We start from the raw sequence: 15,000 nt of genomic DNA, 5'->3' as shown, positions 1-15,000 counted from the left end.
ACGAGACATAAAAGGGAATGCGAAGAAGAGATAAAATGGTAGTTGGGGATTGGTATAAGAGGATGTGTAAGAAAAGTCTCTTGGAGGCAGACAATGGATGGGTTATAAGAAGAAAGGATATGACGAAGGTCAGGTCTGAGAACGAAAACCGCGAATATTCCAATGAAGGAGGGCTATACTTTAGTTGATCAATGAGGGATACCGGTTACAGTGCGTATTGAGGAATTTGAAGGGGAAGGAGCTAGGGGATGAGATAAAGAATGAGAGGGGGGAAGGTGGTGTTGTATCAGGAGGTGGAGGATCTGGGGAAGGGCATAGTTGTGACATAAGCGATTCACTTGTGTATCCAGGAGGGAGTGGAAGGGATAGAGGGAATATAGAGAGAGGGTTAATGTAGGTGGAGCTGGAGCTAGGGAGGGATGGGGTGTGTTGGGAGCGAGTAGGAGGAAGGGGTGTAGAGGGAATATGTGTAGGAGGAGTATGAATATCGGCAGTCACTTTGAGTGAGGAGGGAGTGGGAATTGTGGAATTTTAGGGTGAATGAGGGGTTTTGGTGTCAATTTGGGACTGATGTCTCATGAGTAGAGGCAAAGGTATTGCCTACTTGTTTTTAGAGACATTGCTGGAAGAGAAGAGTGTTGTCAGAGTAAGGAGCTGTGGGGGGATCACGAAAAATCGGTCCCATTTGGCTGGGCTAAAATAGAGTATTTAAGATATTTGTAGAGATGGGGGTGGTAGAAGGACAGGGACATGTGAAAGAGGGAGTAGTGTTGTGGGAGGTATTATTACGGAGAGGTGGACAATAAGGCTGTAAAGTAGTAATAAGGGAGGATGGGGTGATTGATGAAGAAGTTGTGGGGGTAGAGGTGATAAAGTTGAAATGTCTGGAGCCTGAGTGTTGACTTGGGTGGGTAATGTATTAGTAGGCATTGAGGAGGGGGTAGTAGTTGCAGTGTTCAGAGTCATGGTCAAAGGAGAGCCTGGGGTCAGGGTACAGGGAAAGTTTGAGTTGATAGTGCTATTTGATGAAGGGGTATGCATCATTCCCCCTAACAAGGGTATAACATCTTCATTATCATGGTAATCCTAGAGTATGTAGGGGAGAGAAACAGTCCACCCCTCAGGGTGCCCTTAAGGGGTAAGGGCTAGACAGCTAAAGCAGGGGAATACCGTGCCAATGCTTCCCTCAAGCCGTTCAGTACTGGCACAAAGTCAGCCTTTCATCCTTTCAGTACGGGTCTTGGACCTTAGGAAATGGATAATAACAGGGGTTGGAGAAAGGACGGAAACGAAAAAACAGGAGGGGAAAAAGATTGTGCAAAATTAGTTGAGTCGAGGGCTGAGGCCCAAAGCAGGAGAGATCCCCAGCATTAGGTCCCAGTGCCCACCTCCTAACCCCCCCCTCCATGACAACAATGAGCAAGGGATTGGGGGGGGGGGGTCACCCTATACAAAACAACTGTCTGTCTGTGCATGGTCACAGGCTATGAGAATTCATCCTATACAAAAGAATCCACTGCTTTGTGGCATCTATAAGAAGAAAAAGGCCTTGGGAGTCAACCCTGAGGAAAAATTTAGAGACAGAGTCCTGATTTATACCATTCCTTTGGAGCCACCAGCTGCATGGAGAAAAGAAGCCTCCTGCATGGGCAACAGCTTGCTCCTCAAATTCTTTCGCCTTGCATATATATGCTTAAACACTCGACCTATACGGGAATGAGTAAAGGCAATAATGCCATAGTCAACATTAACTGATGGTGGCCTTCCATGTGTGTGTGTGTGTGTGTATATATATATATATATATATATATATATATATATATATATATATATATATATATATATATATATAGATAGATAGATAGATAGATAGATAGATAGATAGATAGATAGATAGATAGATAGATAGATAGATAGATAGATAGATAGATAGATATGTATATATATACATGTATATATATATATACATGTATATATATACATGTGTGTATATACATGTGTATATATATACATGTATATATATACATGTATGTATATATATATATATATATATATATATATATATATATATATATATATATATATATATATATATATATTTACATACATATATATATTAATAGGTGTGCATAAGCATAAATTAAATAAGTGTATAAAATATAACCACACATATATGCGCTTCTGATACTCAAGCCTATCCTCACGGGGGTTAACTCGACTGTCTGCCTCTCAATCAAAAACTATGACTGCACAAACAGAGCAACGGCCCTCACTCCCCGGAGGCGAATGCGCCCCTGGTTACAGCAGAGATCAGGATCGCTTGGAGCAGAGGGTGCTAAAAATCTCTGGTTAAAGACAGGCCACACCACACTGATGAACCTTTGACCATACAATATAAGGACTGAGAACTGAATCTGACTTACTAGCATTACTTGAAGATCTCTCTTTCATTAAATGGGATGTTGTAGGACTCATTGAAGTTAGAAGACTAGGTGAAGAACAGAAAGTAGTAAATGATGGACACCTGCTCTATTGGAGAGGTATACCCCAGGGTAGCAAGCAGGAATTAGAAGTAGGTTTCTTAGTTCACAAATGTTTAGAGAATAATATCGTGGAATTCTATGGTATAAGCAAAAGAGTGGCTTCAGTAACAATAAAACTAAACAATAGGTACAACTTAAAGATTGTTTAAGTCTCCAACCTGCAGCCACAGGGATGAAGAAATAGAGCGAGATTGCAAAAACCCATTTCACAATAATTATTGGTCAAAGGAAGTAAAAGACTGGGACATAGATAACATAAAGAGGACAAGGGCCAGACCAATGACAAGAGACAAGATGGTGTGACGAAATAATGAAATTTGGGGGCCAATTCTGGGAACAAAAAAATGCAAGACAGAGCTCAATGGAGAATCCTTCAGAATTGCAGGGTTTACTGGAGTGCCGAGTTCTGTGGCAGACTAATAGTGGCTACCCTACGGGTCTACTTCAAAACTTGTTCCTCAGGTTGCCACTCTAGAGTGTTTCACTTGTACAGACTGAGAGGGGAGGAGTGTACCTGTGAGTTCACCACAGCAGTCTCTGATTGATTCACAGAAATTTAAAACCTGACAGACTTAGTTGCTCTGTGGTAGTCCTTCAAGCACAAAAAACTTGAAGCAGGACTCCATTGGCAGATGCCCAAGGGCAAGGCAGAATTCCATCTCCCTGGAGACAGTGGAGGCCACTGAAGCATGTCGCATGGCTCGGCTGAATGCAGCTTGCATGCAGTCTTGACTGCTATCTGGCAGTCTGGTTCCATTCCCCCTGACCTGTTGAGGGGAGTGGTCATCCCTCTCTGGAAGGGGAAGGGGATCATTGGGACTGTAGCAACTACCGTGGCAATAGACTGCTCAGTATACCAGGCAAGGTTTTCACCCACATTCTTCTGAAATGGATTCACAACCACCTACTAAGGCACCAGAGACCGGAGCAGTCTGGATTCACTCCTGGCAAGTCCATAATTAACTGTATCCTAGCGCTTTGAGTGATTTTGGAATGCTGTCATGAATTCAGACATTGGTTGCTTGCAACCTACATTGACCTCAAGCAGGCGTTTGACTCGGTGCATCAAGAATCACTCTGGGAGATTCCGAGACTTAGGGGAATTCCAACACGGATTATTGGAAGAATAGCAAGCCCATATACTGGTACTAAAAGTGCTGTAAATTGTGGTGGGGGCCTGTGCACCAACACTTTTCAACACCTGAATGGATTGGATAACGGGCAGAACTACTATCCAAAGTCAGTGTGGAGCAATACTGGGCAATATCATGGTCTCAGACCTTGACTTTGCTGATGATGTTGCTATCCCCACACACACACACACACAAATATATGTGTGCGTGTGTGTCTGTGTGCGTGTGTGTGTGTGTGTGTGTGTGTGTGTGTGTGTGTGTGTGTGTGTGTGTGTGTGTGTGTGTGTGTGTGTGTGTGTGTGTGTGTGTGTGTGTGTGTGTGTTTATGTGTGTGTTTATGTGTGTTTATGTGTGTTTATGTGTGTGTTTATGTGTGTGTCGTTCTGTGTATTTATGTGTGTGTTTATGTGTATCTGTGTGTGTGTGTGTGTGTGTGTTTATGTGTATCTGTGTGTGTGTGTGTGTGTGTGTGTGTGTGTGTGTGTGTGTGTGTGTGTGTGTGTGTGTGTGTGTGTGTGTGTGTGTGTGTGTGTGTGTGTGTGTGTGTGTGTGTGTGTGTGTGTGTGTGTGTGTGTGTGTGTGTGTGTGTGTGTGTGTGTGTGTGTGTGTGTGTGTGTGTGTGTGTGTGTGTTTGCATGTGTGTGTGCTACTACTTTCTTGTGTATAAAGTATGAGACATAAAAAGGATATTGATAAACATATTATGTCGTAAATAATATTTGCAATAATATATGTATACACAATTCTTTAAAAATTAGTTATCAAATATTGTAAAGTAACAATAAAAATGACAAGTGACAGGTACATATGGTGTGGGTGCTACACGTTACAAGATGAGAATTACCCTGGAGGCAGTTTTGCATGCCATATCATAATCACATGAACATTCCATATGAATTGAACATGTTTCAAGTAGAGTGATGAAGTGTTTAATACAAAATAAAATTGTAAAATAAAAAATGGACATGATATATAATTTATAGCATGTATGAAATGAGAAATGAATCTTAACAGTACTAAAGATGAATGTGACGGCATGAGACCCAAGAAGGTACAGTCCCTTGAACGCAGCATTGCTAGTGTGGAAACTGTCACTTTTGACTCTTGTTTATGAAACACATGTTAATAAAAGCATGTGGTTTGGATACAAGAGTTGGAAATAGTGGTTCACATACTGGCAACACTGAATGTGATCTTAGAAGTATATTGGACTGTACATTACAATATTTGACTTGTGTCTGCCAAACTCAAGTATATACAATTGTGGATTTAATGAGTGCTTTTCTTTTAACCCAATGTAAGTGGGTTGATGTACTGTCCCCTTTAGAATTTAGTGAGTTTTGTTACATACAGATGGCTCCACATGTGCTCAGCTAGCAAGGAGTCTATCAGTTGGCCCTAGTGACCGTTCCTGATTTCTCATTCCTTGAAATGGCAGGAAAATATTCTTTTCTTTCCAGTACTATTGATATTAACATTGTTATCACTCTCATTGATATTAGGATTATTAAATTGTTATTAAAATATTAATAACATCAAAGACAATAAAATAATAGAAATAAAGCTTTTAAAAAATGAAGGAAAAGGGTAAACAGATGAGACTGGTAAGACTAATAGCTGACTGCTTGGTGACTAAGCACTTGTAGAGCCATCTATGTGTAAAGACAATAGATAAACTTTTATTACAGTGGGCATGGCATTGTAGTCTTGCCACCTGCACTAACTGGGTTAATGAAAAAGGTGCTAATGGCACAAAATATGATAACAGTGATCTTAACAAATAAAAAGTGTAGATCTAGCCTTCTACGGTGAATTTTGTGCACTTATAACTGGGAAACTAAGGACTGAGCAAGATTGTGAAACTTGATGAAACATTTTCTGCTTGCAGTTTTGGAGTATAGTATGGCACTTCTGAAAGCTATCCTTCTGTACTGCTTGACTTGGGTGAACATTGCCAGTGTGATAAAACAATGTATTTTATGACTAATGACAGATTACATCTCATACGGTTAGTATGGAGATAATTCTTACATTTATGTAGCCACCCAGTAAGGAACAATCTTGTGAGTATTTCACTTTATGGACGGAATACTTATACGAGCCCTTTTATAACTACCAACCGCTGTGATTCTGAAGGACAACATCTAATGATATGTTACTAAATTTTTTCATTTTAGATTTTAAAAATCATGTTTAGGTGTCAATCTGCTGTTACAAGGGTGACTTTTATTTTATCAAACAACAAAAATGACTGGGATAAAAGTATAATTTCATACCTCACCTTGAGCTTAATCTGATTGTTTCATAAACAATGATATTTAGGGTAGGATTTCATAATTAAATCAATTTTCACTATATATAGCATACTGCTGAAATACACAAACTACTTATTAATACATATTTGTCATTGTGGCAGCAAGTGTGGGTGGTATCAGTGCCTTACTAAATCCTTCAGGCATAATAGTTGTAAAAAGTGCCTCTGAGTTCTTAATATTTTGCTGGCAAGACCAGGTGCCTAAAGGCCCTGCATTTCCTTGAAAAGGCAATTACTCATAGGAGTTGTTAAAAAAATAGGGTTGCCATCTAGAGAGCACTTTTTCTCTATTTATTCTTATCTACTCAAAGGGTTTTTTAAAATCTGATGTTGTACTTGCATTAATATGATGCAAAGTGAAAAATTAGATGCTATGATTTCTTCCCCCATTGGCATTCACCTACAGCCAAGTAGGGCATAAATTGCTCAGGAAATCCATGATTGGATTTATCTTTGAATTATGGGTTTTATTTTTCAACTGGGTACACCTATAGCCATCAGGAAAACTATTTCCTCATGACGGGTACAGCTAAAGTGAGTCAAATGGTAAATTTCTGGCAGCATCATTGTTGGGTAAAAACTTTATGTGAAAGTTATAACATGAATCTATTAAAATATGAAAAAATTAGTAACATAAAAGTGTGTAAACTGGGAGCAACAAAGTCATCTTGATGGTCCCTTTAAATATAATTCCTTACTGCTTAAAAAAGGCAAGTGCAAATACTCTTTATCACATACTGTAACTATGGTATGATTGTGCTTGCAAGACCTATCTATTTCTATGCTTGACTTGAATCATCAATCCATCTCTAGCTCTTCCATTATCTGATCTGTGAAGTCAGTTGGATTCTTTTTATACTGGTATGCAGCATTAATGGCATCTTTGAATAACTGTAAAGGAAAAAAAGGGGAAACATCTAGACAGTTATCAGACACATTTTGTAGAGATATTGTAAGATGTTATCTATCTTCCCAACCTCCTTCTGCGGTTAACTTTTATTACTTTATATTACATTCAATCTTGATGAAAGATTATATGTACCAAATTGCCACAATGCAGGATTAATGAACAGAATAACTTACCTTGACAACATTGGTTCCATTTGATGCTGAAACATAATACATGGGGATATTGTTCTTTTCTGGGAAAGCAAAACTCTTTCCAGCGATGTCTTCATTTTCTGGAAGAAAGTATACCATAAATAGCCAATATAGTGTTATTTCAACTGCATGCCAATATATAAGACAATTTAACTTGCTGTTAGGAGAAAAAGCATATACTATTCCTTCAACATAATGTTAAGATGACGATCAACGACTTTTCCATCCCTTGGTCTTCCTGCACCTATCCTTTCCAAATCTTATTTTGACTTTTCATTCTCAAAAGCATGAATATCAGCTTCAATCCCTTTCTTATCACTGACTATTAATGAATCCAATAAACAACCCTGAACATCTTCCAATAATTTCTGTAGGAAAACAAGGACCAAGACAGAATAATTTAAGATATTATTTCTGTTCCTATACATTTCCTACACATTAAAAACAAAAACTCAGTCCATACTGATATTCCCTGAAAAACAACAATATCAAAAGGATTTAATATCCAATTCCAAATAACTCAACATGAATTCTATACCTACTGTAATACACAAATCTGTCCAAAAATCACCCCGTAATACTTTAGAGAAATTAGACATGAACTACGACATATAATCATCATAATTTATCTGAAACTAAAAAGGAATGAAAGTTCATCTATCTTCCCCAGTCAATACGGTTAATTTAGAGCAATGATCTTTAAAAAAAAAAAAAAAACTTTCAGCTGTTTCACAGGTTAAGATTATCTTAACTAAATCACATCTCTAAATTCTGAACCTCATCTTCTCAAAGTATAATCACTACTACTGCAAAATATACCAACCAAAAGAAAAGAAAAGAAAGAATAACATGAAAGAACCCTTTTCCTCTAACTCTATGCTGATATAGAAGAAAAACTGCATGTAAAGAAAAGAAAAGAAAAGAAAAGAAAAGAAATGAAAAGAAAAGAAAAGAAAAAGACAAAGACAAAGACAAAGACAAAGACAAAGACAAAGACAAAGAAAAGAAAAGAAAGAAAAGAAAAGAAAAGAAAAGAAAAAGAAAAAGAAAAAGACAAAGACAAAGACAAAGACAAAGAAAAAGAAAAAGAAAAAGAAAAAGAAAAAGAAAAAGAAAAAGAAAAAGAAAAAGAAAAAGAAAAAGAAAAAGAAAAAGAAAAAGAAAAAGAAAAAGAAAAAGAAAAAGAAAAAGAAAAAGAAAAAGAAAAAAGAAAAAAGAGAGAAAAAAAAAAAAAAATCCAAAGTGAAATATTATGCTAAAAATACAGAGACAGGACTTACCATCTATTTTATTCACAGCACAAAAACAAGGGATTTCGGGTCTGTAGTGACGGAGTTCTTTGTACCAATTCGCAAGATTTTTATAAGTGACTTTCCGCGTTCCATCGAATACCAGGATTGCAGCATGAGCCTAGCAAACAAACCAGATTATCATTACTATGGGATTTAGAATATTTATAATGGGTTCTCCACAGCTGTTATGGGAGACTCCACCCATTTGATTTTGTTCAGTTGGCAGCCCTAGTCCTGAGAACAATGTTTTGTATTGTTAGTTACATCCTGACTACAGAACTGTAACCAGTAAGACTGGATTTGTGGTTCACTAAAACATAAAAACCATGCTAAACTCATTGGATCTAGGTGAAATTACCATCATTTCATGGCCTGGGTGATGGGAACATTTGAGATAACAGTGATGGGAATGAAATGCCAATAGTGCGCAAAGCTCTCACATTATTTCCACTGGTAAATGACGGTAGATTGTACCATCCTTGAGCAATGGCTCCTGGGAGAACACTACTTCAATACTCTATTCTTTCCCACTGGTGAGGAGCAAGGTGTGTTACAGAAAATGAAGTAATAAAAATAAAAGTAACACTTGTGAGAAAATGTCACTTTCTCCTGTGATACAGCATATCAAATGACAGAACAGAACAAACAAAAAAATTATGCAGAAAAAGAGTTAATAACATTGCAAAAGGAAGGCAAGGAGTCTTGATATCAAACATTAGCATTTGTGTGGACAAGACCTACAAGCCACACAAGGGAGAGTAACCACTCACGTAAGCCTAATGCATAAATTTTGGGCTGTGCGTGGGCCAGTAAGCAACAGGCTAAGCACATTATGCAACACTATATAATGTTACTAATGTATACTGCATGCCTCAATGGAATTGACTCTACCATTTAGATTTATTTGAGCCCCAAACTTTGTAAACGCAAATCCTGCAACTATTAGAAATGTTAAAAAGAACTGACAAAAGCACAACACTCCTCTAATCCTGATTGATGCAAATTGACAATATTCCTTTTGTATTTGTTTCATTACATAATATATCTAAGGCTAACAAAATCAATTAGTACATTGAGGCATGACTCAACCATAGCAAGCATCCTATTAGCTGACCAACATTGAGAAAAAAAAATAAAGTGATCATACTATTAGGAGGAGGTGCATGAACTTGGTATTGGCCTTAAAGGTAATATCAGCCTGGGAATTCCTGGTGTAAACCTACATTGCTATTGCTTGGTTTTGTTTTGTTTTTCTTGATACCTAAGTTAACCATTTCATTCCAAAAGGAAGTAATATGTAATTATCACCTGTTCTTGAGACAGCAGATACTATTAGAGTGTAATCACACAAAAACCCATGTTAATATTTTAATGAAAGCCTAGGGCTGTCATTTGATTCCATGAAGACAGCTGCCAACATTGGATTGACTTAAAAGTTTTGGTTCTGATAACAGCTACCAATGCATATGTAATGATTCTATTGTGGGACCAGATAATAGTTGTCAAGGTATATCTGAGCACAGAGGAGTGTGGTCTGCTAATGTTTCTCTTTGGTAACTCTTAATGGGAATTATATTAATTACCAGAATTACCTTACTATTCACTAATTATATTTAGTTCAAAATGACAAACAATGACAGCACGAACAATAATAATGAAAGTGAGCACTGTGCTCAACTGCAATTGTTATGTTATTAACTCATATACAGGATGTGAACTGACCAAGATTGATTTTTCACTAAGTAGCTGTAATTTTAATATAGAAAATCTTTCTGCCTACTATATTCCCTGAAATATGGCCCCAAAGCACTAACAATTTCTCTCCTCCTCTATCCCTACTGCTACTCACACTACTGTTGTAGTAGCAGCAACAATGGGAGCAGTTCTAACTCCAAACTAGTCTTTATGCCATAACAAGAGTACAGCAAGGGTCTGTTCCAGCATGGCTGCTTTTAGCTATGGTACTCAACTGCAAACATGGGTCGCAACAGCCCACTATATCAAAAGTATCACAAGGGAAACCACAAAATAAGTTTCTCAGGGGTAGGGTTACCACATGAACTAAGCAAAGATGGCATGGCCTGCTGAAACTACAAGAGTCAATTGAGTATAAACATATTTCATACAAAACTGAAAATCCATTTTTGAATTTCATATAAGCAAAAAAATATCTTCAAAAACAATAAAATATAGAAACCTGATGATAGTATGATGCATGCATTGTCTGAAATCTTTCTTGCCCTGCTGTGTCCCAGAAATCTGGAAAGTGAGAGGGCTTTAATTAGGCTACTGGTGACAAAATGAGGAAACTGATTACTGCATTTAACCTCTTATAGCTGGGCACACCTATAGCTTTCATGAAAAAAACAACTCATCATGACAGGTATGGCTATAGGCGTCGAGCAGGACTCCCCAGCCAAAAGGCAAGATGGTTGCCAGAAGCCATTAAAGTGAGTGACACCCAGAGATCTCTGGTACCATCTTTGTAGGGTTAAAAGGCAGAAAAAAATATAAGTATACTGAAAAAATATATTCATAACATTATCAAACAAAAGAGAAAAACATTGGTGGTGGTGTCTTTCAATCATATGTGGCTGGCCATAACCAAAGTGTTTCAATCAAGAATTGTTCTAACTATAACAAAACAATGATTTCCTTCATCTCCAGGATGTAACTTCAAAAATTCCAATAACCAATTCACTTTGTCAAAGCGTAATAATACCCTGACATTGCCCAAGTGAGAGCAACAACTGCTGCCCCCATTTTTCTGCATTACATACATCACTGAGTATGTAGTATTACATGAAGAGACATAAGGATAATCTTTTTATGGTAAGGAAATGCTTGGTGAATACAGGTTACTTCAAAAGCTAGCAGCTCAGGTGTCTGGTAGTGCTGGGGAGAAGATTAATGCTTCTGGCAATTTCTGTACCCTCAGAAAGTTGATACACAACACAGTTTAGAAATACAATAAGCCAAAAAGCTTCTTAGACAATTTGTGACACATATGAACTCTTACTAAAAACGATAAAGTAATTTGCTCCATAAAATAACATCATGAATGTCTTATCACTTTTAAGGTTAACTGGCCATGAATTTCTTTTATTCTTATTTGAGAGAAAAAAAAAAAAAATTGCATCTTATTTTTCAGGCATTTCATTACATAACCTGATACATATTAATTTATTAAAGATAATCAATATATGAATACACTTACCCACAAGAACCTCTTTATTTTCTAGTTTTGTGCGATATCTATAAAGCGTCAGAGCAAATGTTGACAGCTGCTGGTGTTGATAGCCATCCATCAAAAATCTTTCTACAAGCCTGAAATCAAAAGAAAATATTGTAAATATCTATTGTAAGAATAATATAGGCTTATCTAACCTATGACTATCATTATCAGTTTTATCATGCTCATATAGACGACAAGTGTCTTTACCAACATTTTCTTTATTTTTGAACTTCATTAAGAAAAAATGTTGCAACAAATCCTGTGTGGACAGTAAATCCACAGCAACTGGGTGGGGGTCCAGGGGCAAAACCCCTGACAGGGAAATGCAGCAATCGGGTGGGGGTCCACAGGCAGAACCCCAGAGTTGGGAAGGTTTTCGGTTTATATGGCAATGTTTGTGGATTTCCTAGGAGAGGCTGGAGTAATAGAGACTTAGACTCAGAGGGGTGTGGTGACTTTGTTAACCACACCAATTCTTTCATTTATATCATTTGCAAAAGAAAAATTACAAGAAATTCACAGAAATTGCAATGTTGATAATTAACCAAACCTGGCATGTACATTGCCCACTGTGAGTTTCCTTCATTAATTGTTTTTACACACAAATGGCCACACTTGTATGAAGTCACCAATGAGCCAATTACGGTTACTGCCTATCTCACCTGTTGCTGTTACTAATGTTTATAATAAAAATAACTCAATCCATAATTAAAGCATTTGTAAAAAATACGTTTTTCCCACCAATTCATGAAAAGGTGAAATCAGGCAAGGTCACAAGGTCTATTATTTGACTCCTTCATGACTAAGAACTAGCAGATATGAATTGGCGGGAAAAATGTATTTTTTACTAGTGCTATCAATATCAATGGTGTTATTTTTATTATAAACATTATAATTACTATAATGTTATAAACATTAGTAACGGCAAAATAAGATAACGTAAAATATTTTCGAAATCAAAGAAAAGCGTAAATGGGCGAGACAGGCAGTACTCATTGGTGACTTAGTACAAGTGTAGCCATCTATGTGTAATAACAATCAAACAATAAACTCACAGTGGGCATAGCACGTAAGTACATGTCATGCCCTTCGGCAGTGGGATAATCCATGGTTCACAGATAGCTTAACATAAATTACAATGGACATGTCTTGTTAGTTTATTAACCCATGGAATACAGGAGCTTCACTGCCCACATATGGGCTTAAATCCAGGCAATAGGCTTATTTGAGTGGTGACTCTCCTGGTGTGTGGCTAATAGCAATGCTATTATATCTGTTTTACGTGGTAAGTATAGATTGATATAATTCAATGATACCTAGTTTAATTACCTTCAAGATGTTGATGTGTTCTAATAAATTATTATTTCAGGATTTGCCATAATATCCTGTGATGATTTTGTAGACCAGGCAGGGAATAGAAGTTTATAGGAGATAAATTCCTTTGAATATTGCAAGTAGATCTTTTTTGGGTATAGTTTCATTTTTACACATTCCCATGGCAAAATGTAAACAAAATAATATGACACTTTTCATCTATGATACTTTTGCAAGTGGGTGATAAGAAAGTCGTGTAGTATGTAATACTTTGGTGAAAACTTAATGCCTTATGTGTCAACTGTTGCATTTTTTTGTGAATTTGAGGCTTTCCACATCTATCGCATGAATGTGGAACATCTCCCAGCTAAGAGGTCATTGTAGAGGTCATTGTCATCTGACTAATTTCTGTTTTGATTTTGTCTAAGGATCTATAAAGCAACAATGTTTTATTGATAAATTAAATAAAACATATTTAAATAAGCATAAGCTATTTTTCTAAATATTTCTATGTACAATAAAGTAGTCTCCTTTACATAACTATATTTCTGTAAAATAATGTGATATCTCTGGGAATGTTTGTGTGATATTCCCTGGACTTCTCTTGGATGTTGGTTTCACATAGGCATTATGTTTGCTACCCAAACATAAAGCAAGTTTATACATAAATGCAAAAATTGACAGAAAAGTTGAAATGTTATAGGGGCTTTACATAATGACTGCACTTCGATAGGGAAAAATGAAAAACTATACTTCCTGATAAGTGAAATAATCTGCAGAGGCAAAAAATGAAGCAAGTCCAAGACTAAGTCCAAGTCAGTCATGGATCCACGGGAAGCCTTTTGGGTCTTACGGCAATGTTTGTGGATTCCTAGTAGTAGCTGGAGTAATAGGGACTTAATCTTTAAGGTGTGCGGTCACTTTGCAAACAACTACCAAACTTTCATTTATATAATTATCTATGGAAAACAACATATGCATACATTCTACAGCTACTATACTGTGAATAACTGAAATAAAAATATTTATTTGAAAGTTTGATGGTTGTGTGAAACTAAAAAATTACCATTTTAGTTAACCCAATGGCGACGGGTCATGCCTATAGGCGTCATAACAATACACTCGAAATGTGGCTTGCCCCCGGAGCGCCCCGAGGCAATGATTCAGCTTGATGTACCGAATACATGCGCTCAAAGTCAGCGCGTTGCCGCGGTTCGCCAGAGCGTAGATTTTTTTTAGTTTTCTATACCCGTCGCCAATGGGTTAAGATATTAGATTAGTACAACTTGACTAATTTAAAATTTAAAATTTTTCTTAAAATTTCCCAGTTTAGTTCCTGGACTTACACTGTCATCACTTACTGTGGTCAACATTAACTTAAAAGTACCAAAGTTAACAAAACATATGCAATCCATCAATACCAGTTTCAATTTGCAGAGTTTGTAACATTAAATACTAGTACTATTTATTTTGGCATGGGTGCACTGTCTGTCTAAATATCACACTGAATTTTAAATAGATTTTTGTATGGTGCATTCCTGAATGATTGACAAAATTATACTTAAAACTAGTCCCCTAATAATTGAATATTCGGTCGATAAGAGGCAAGCTATATTATATCATCGACCCTTATACTTAGGCCGATATATTCTCCAAACTTACTTGGATTTCCCCACGGCACTGTCGCCAAGGCATATCACTTTGACTGCTAATTCTCCCTTTTTCGTTTTCTGGTCATAATCCAGCTTCGTATCCTCTCCGAATGCGTCTTTCTCTTGATTAACCTCCTCTGACATGTTGACGACAAACAGCTGATTCTGGAATGTTTACAAAAGCGGTGACGCGTTCGAGGACCATGTGAAATGTTGCATTCGTGTGTAGACGTATTTCTGTTTGTTAGTGAATTCTGCAGCTAGTACATTGGAATTTGATGAAACTTATATTCGTTGTTGTCTCTTTATTCAATAAGTAAATAAATAAGTATATATATGTATATATATATATATATATATATAGAAATATATATATATATATATATATATATATATATATATATATATATATGTAT

The 15,000-nt window shown here is 36.7% G+C and overlaps 1 protein-coding gene across 1 annotated transcript; it reads right to left on the bottom strand.

Annotated features, from left to right (window-relative positions):
• Window positions 1-5,267: 5,267 nt before the first annotated feature.
• Window positions 5,268-14,774, bottom strand: LOC125035358 (rab-like protein 2A). The gene is made up of 6 exons (XM_047627691.1): window positions 14,595-14,774; window positions 11,601-11,710; window positions 10,581-10,642; window positions 8,372-8,501; window positions 7,074-7,171; window positions 5,268-6,881 (listed from the first exon to the last, which is right to left on the bottom strand). The coding sequence occupies exons 1-6, from the start codon at window positions 14,726-14,728 to the stop codon at window positions 6,789-6,791; spliced, it is 627 nt and encodes a 208-aa protein (XP_047483647.1). The 5' UTR covers window positions 14,729-14,774; the 3' UTR covers window positions 5,268-6,788.
• Between the last annotated feature and the right edge of the window lie 226 nt (window positions 14,775-15,000).

Source organism: Penaeus chinensis, chromosome 19 (assembly GCF_019202785.1).
Source record: "Penaeus chinensis breed Huanghai No. 1 chromosome 19, ASM1920278v2, whole genome shotgun sequence".
Classification (NCBI taxonomy): Eukaryota; Metazoa; Arthropoda; class Malacostraca; order Decapoda; family Penaeidae; genus Penaeus; species Penaeus chinensis.
Note: the sequence above shows the minus strand (reverse complement) of the source record. Positions and strands in the feature narration are given on the sequence as shown.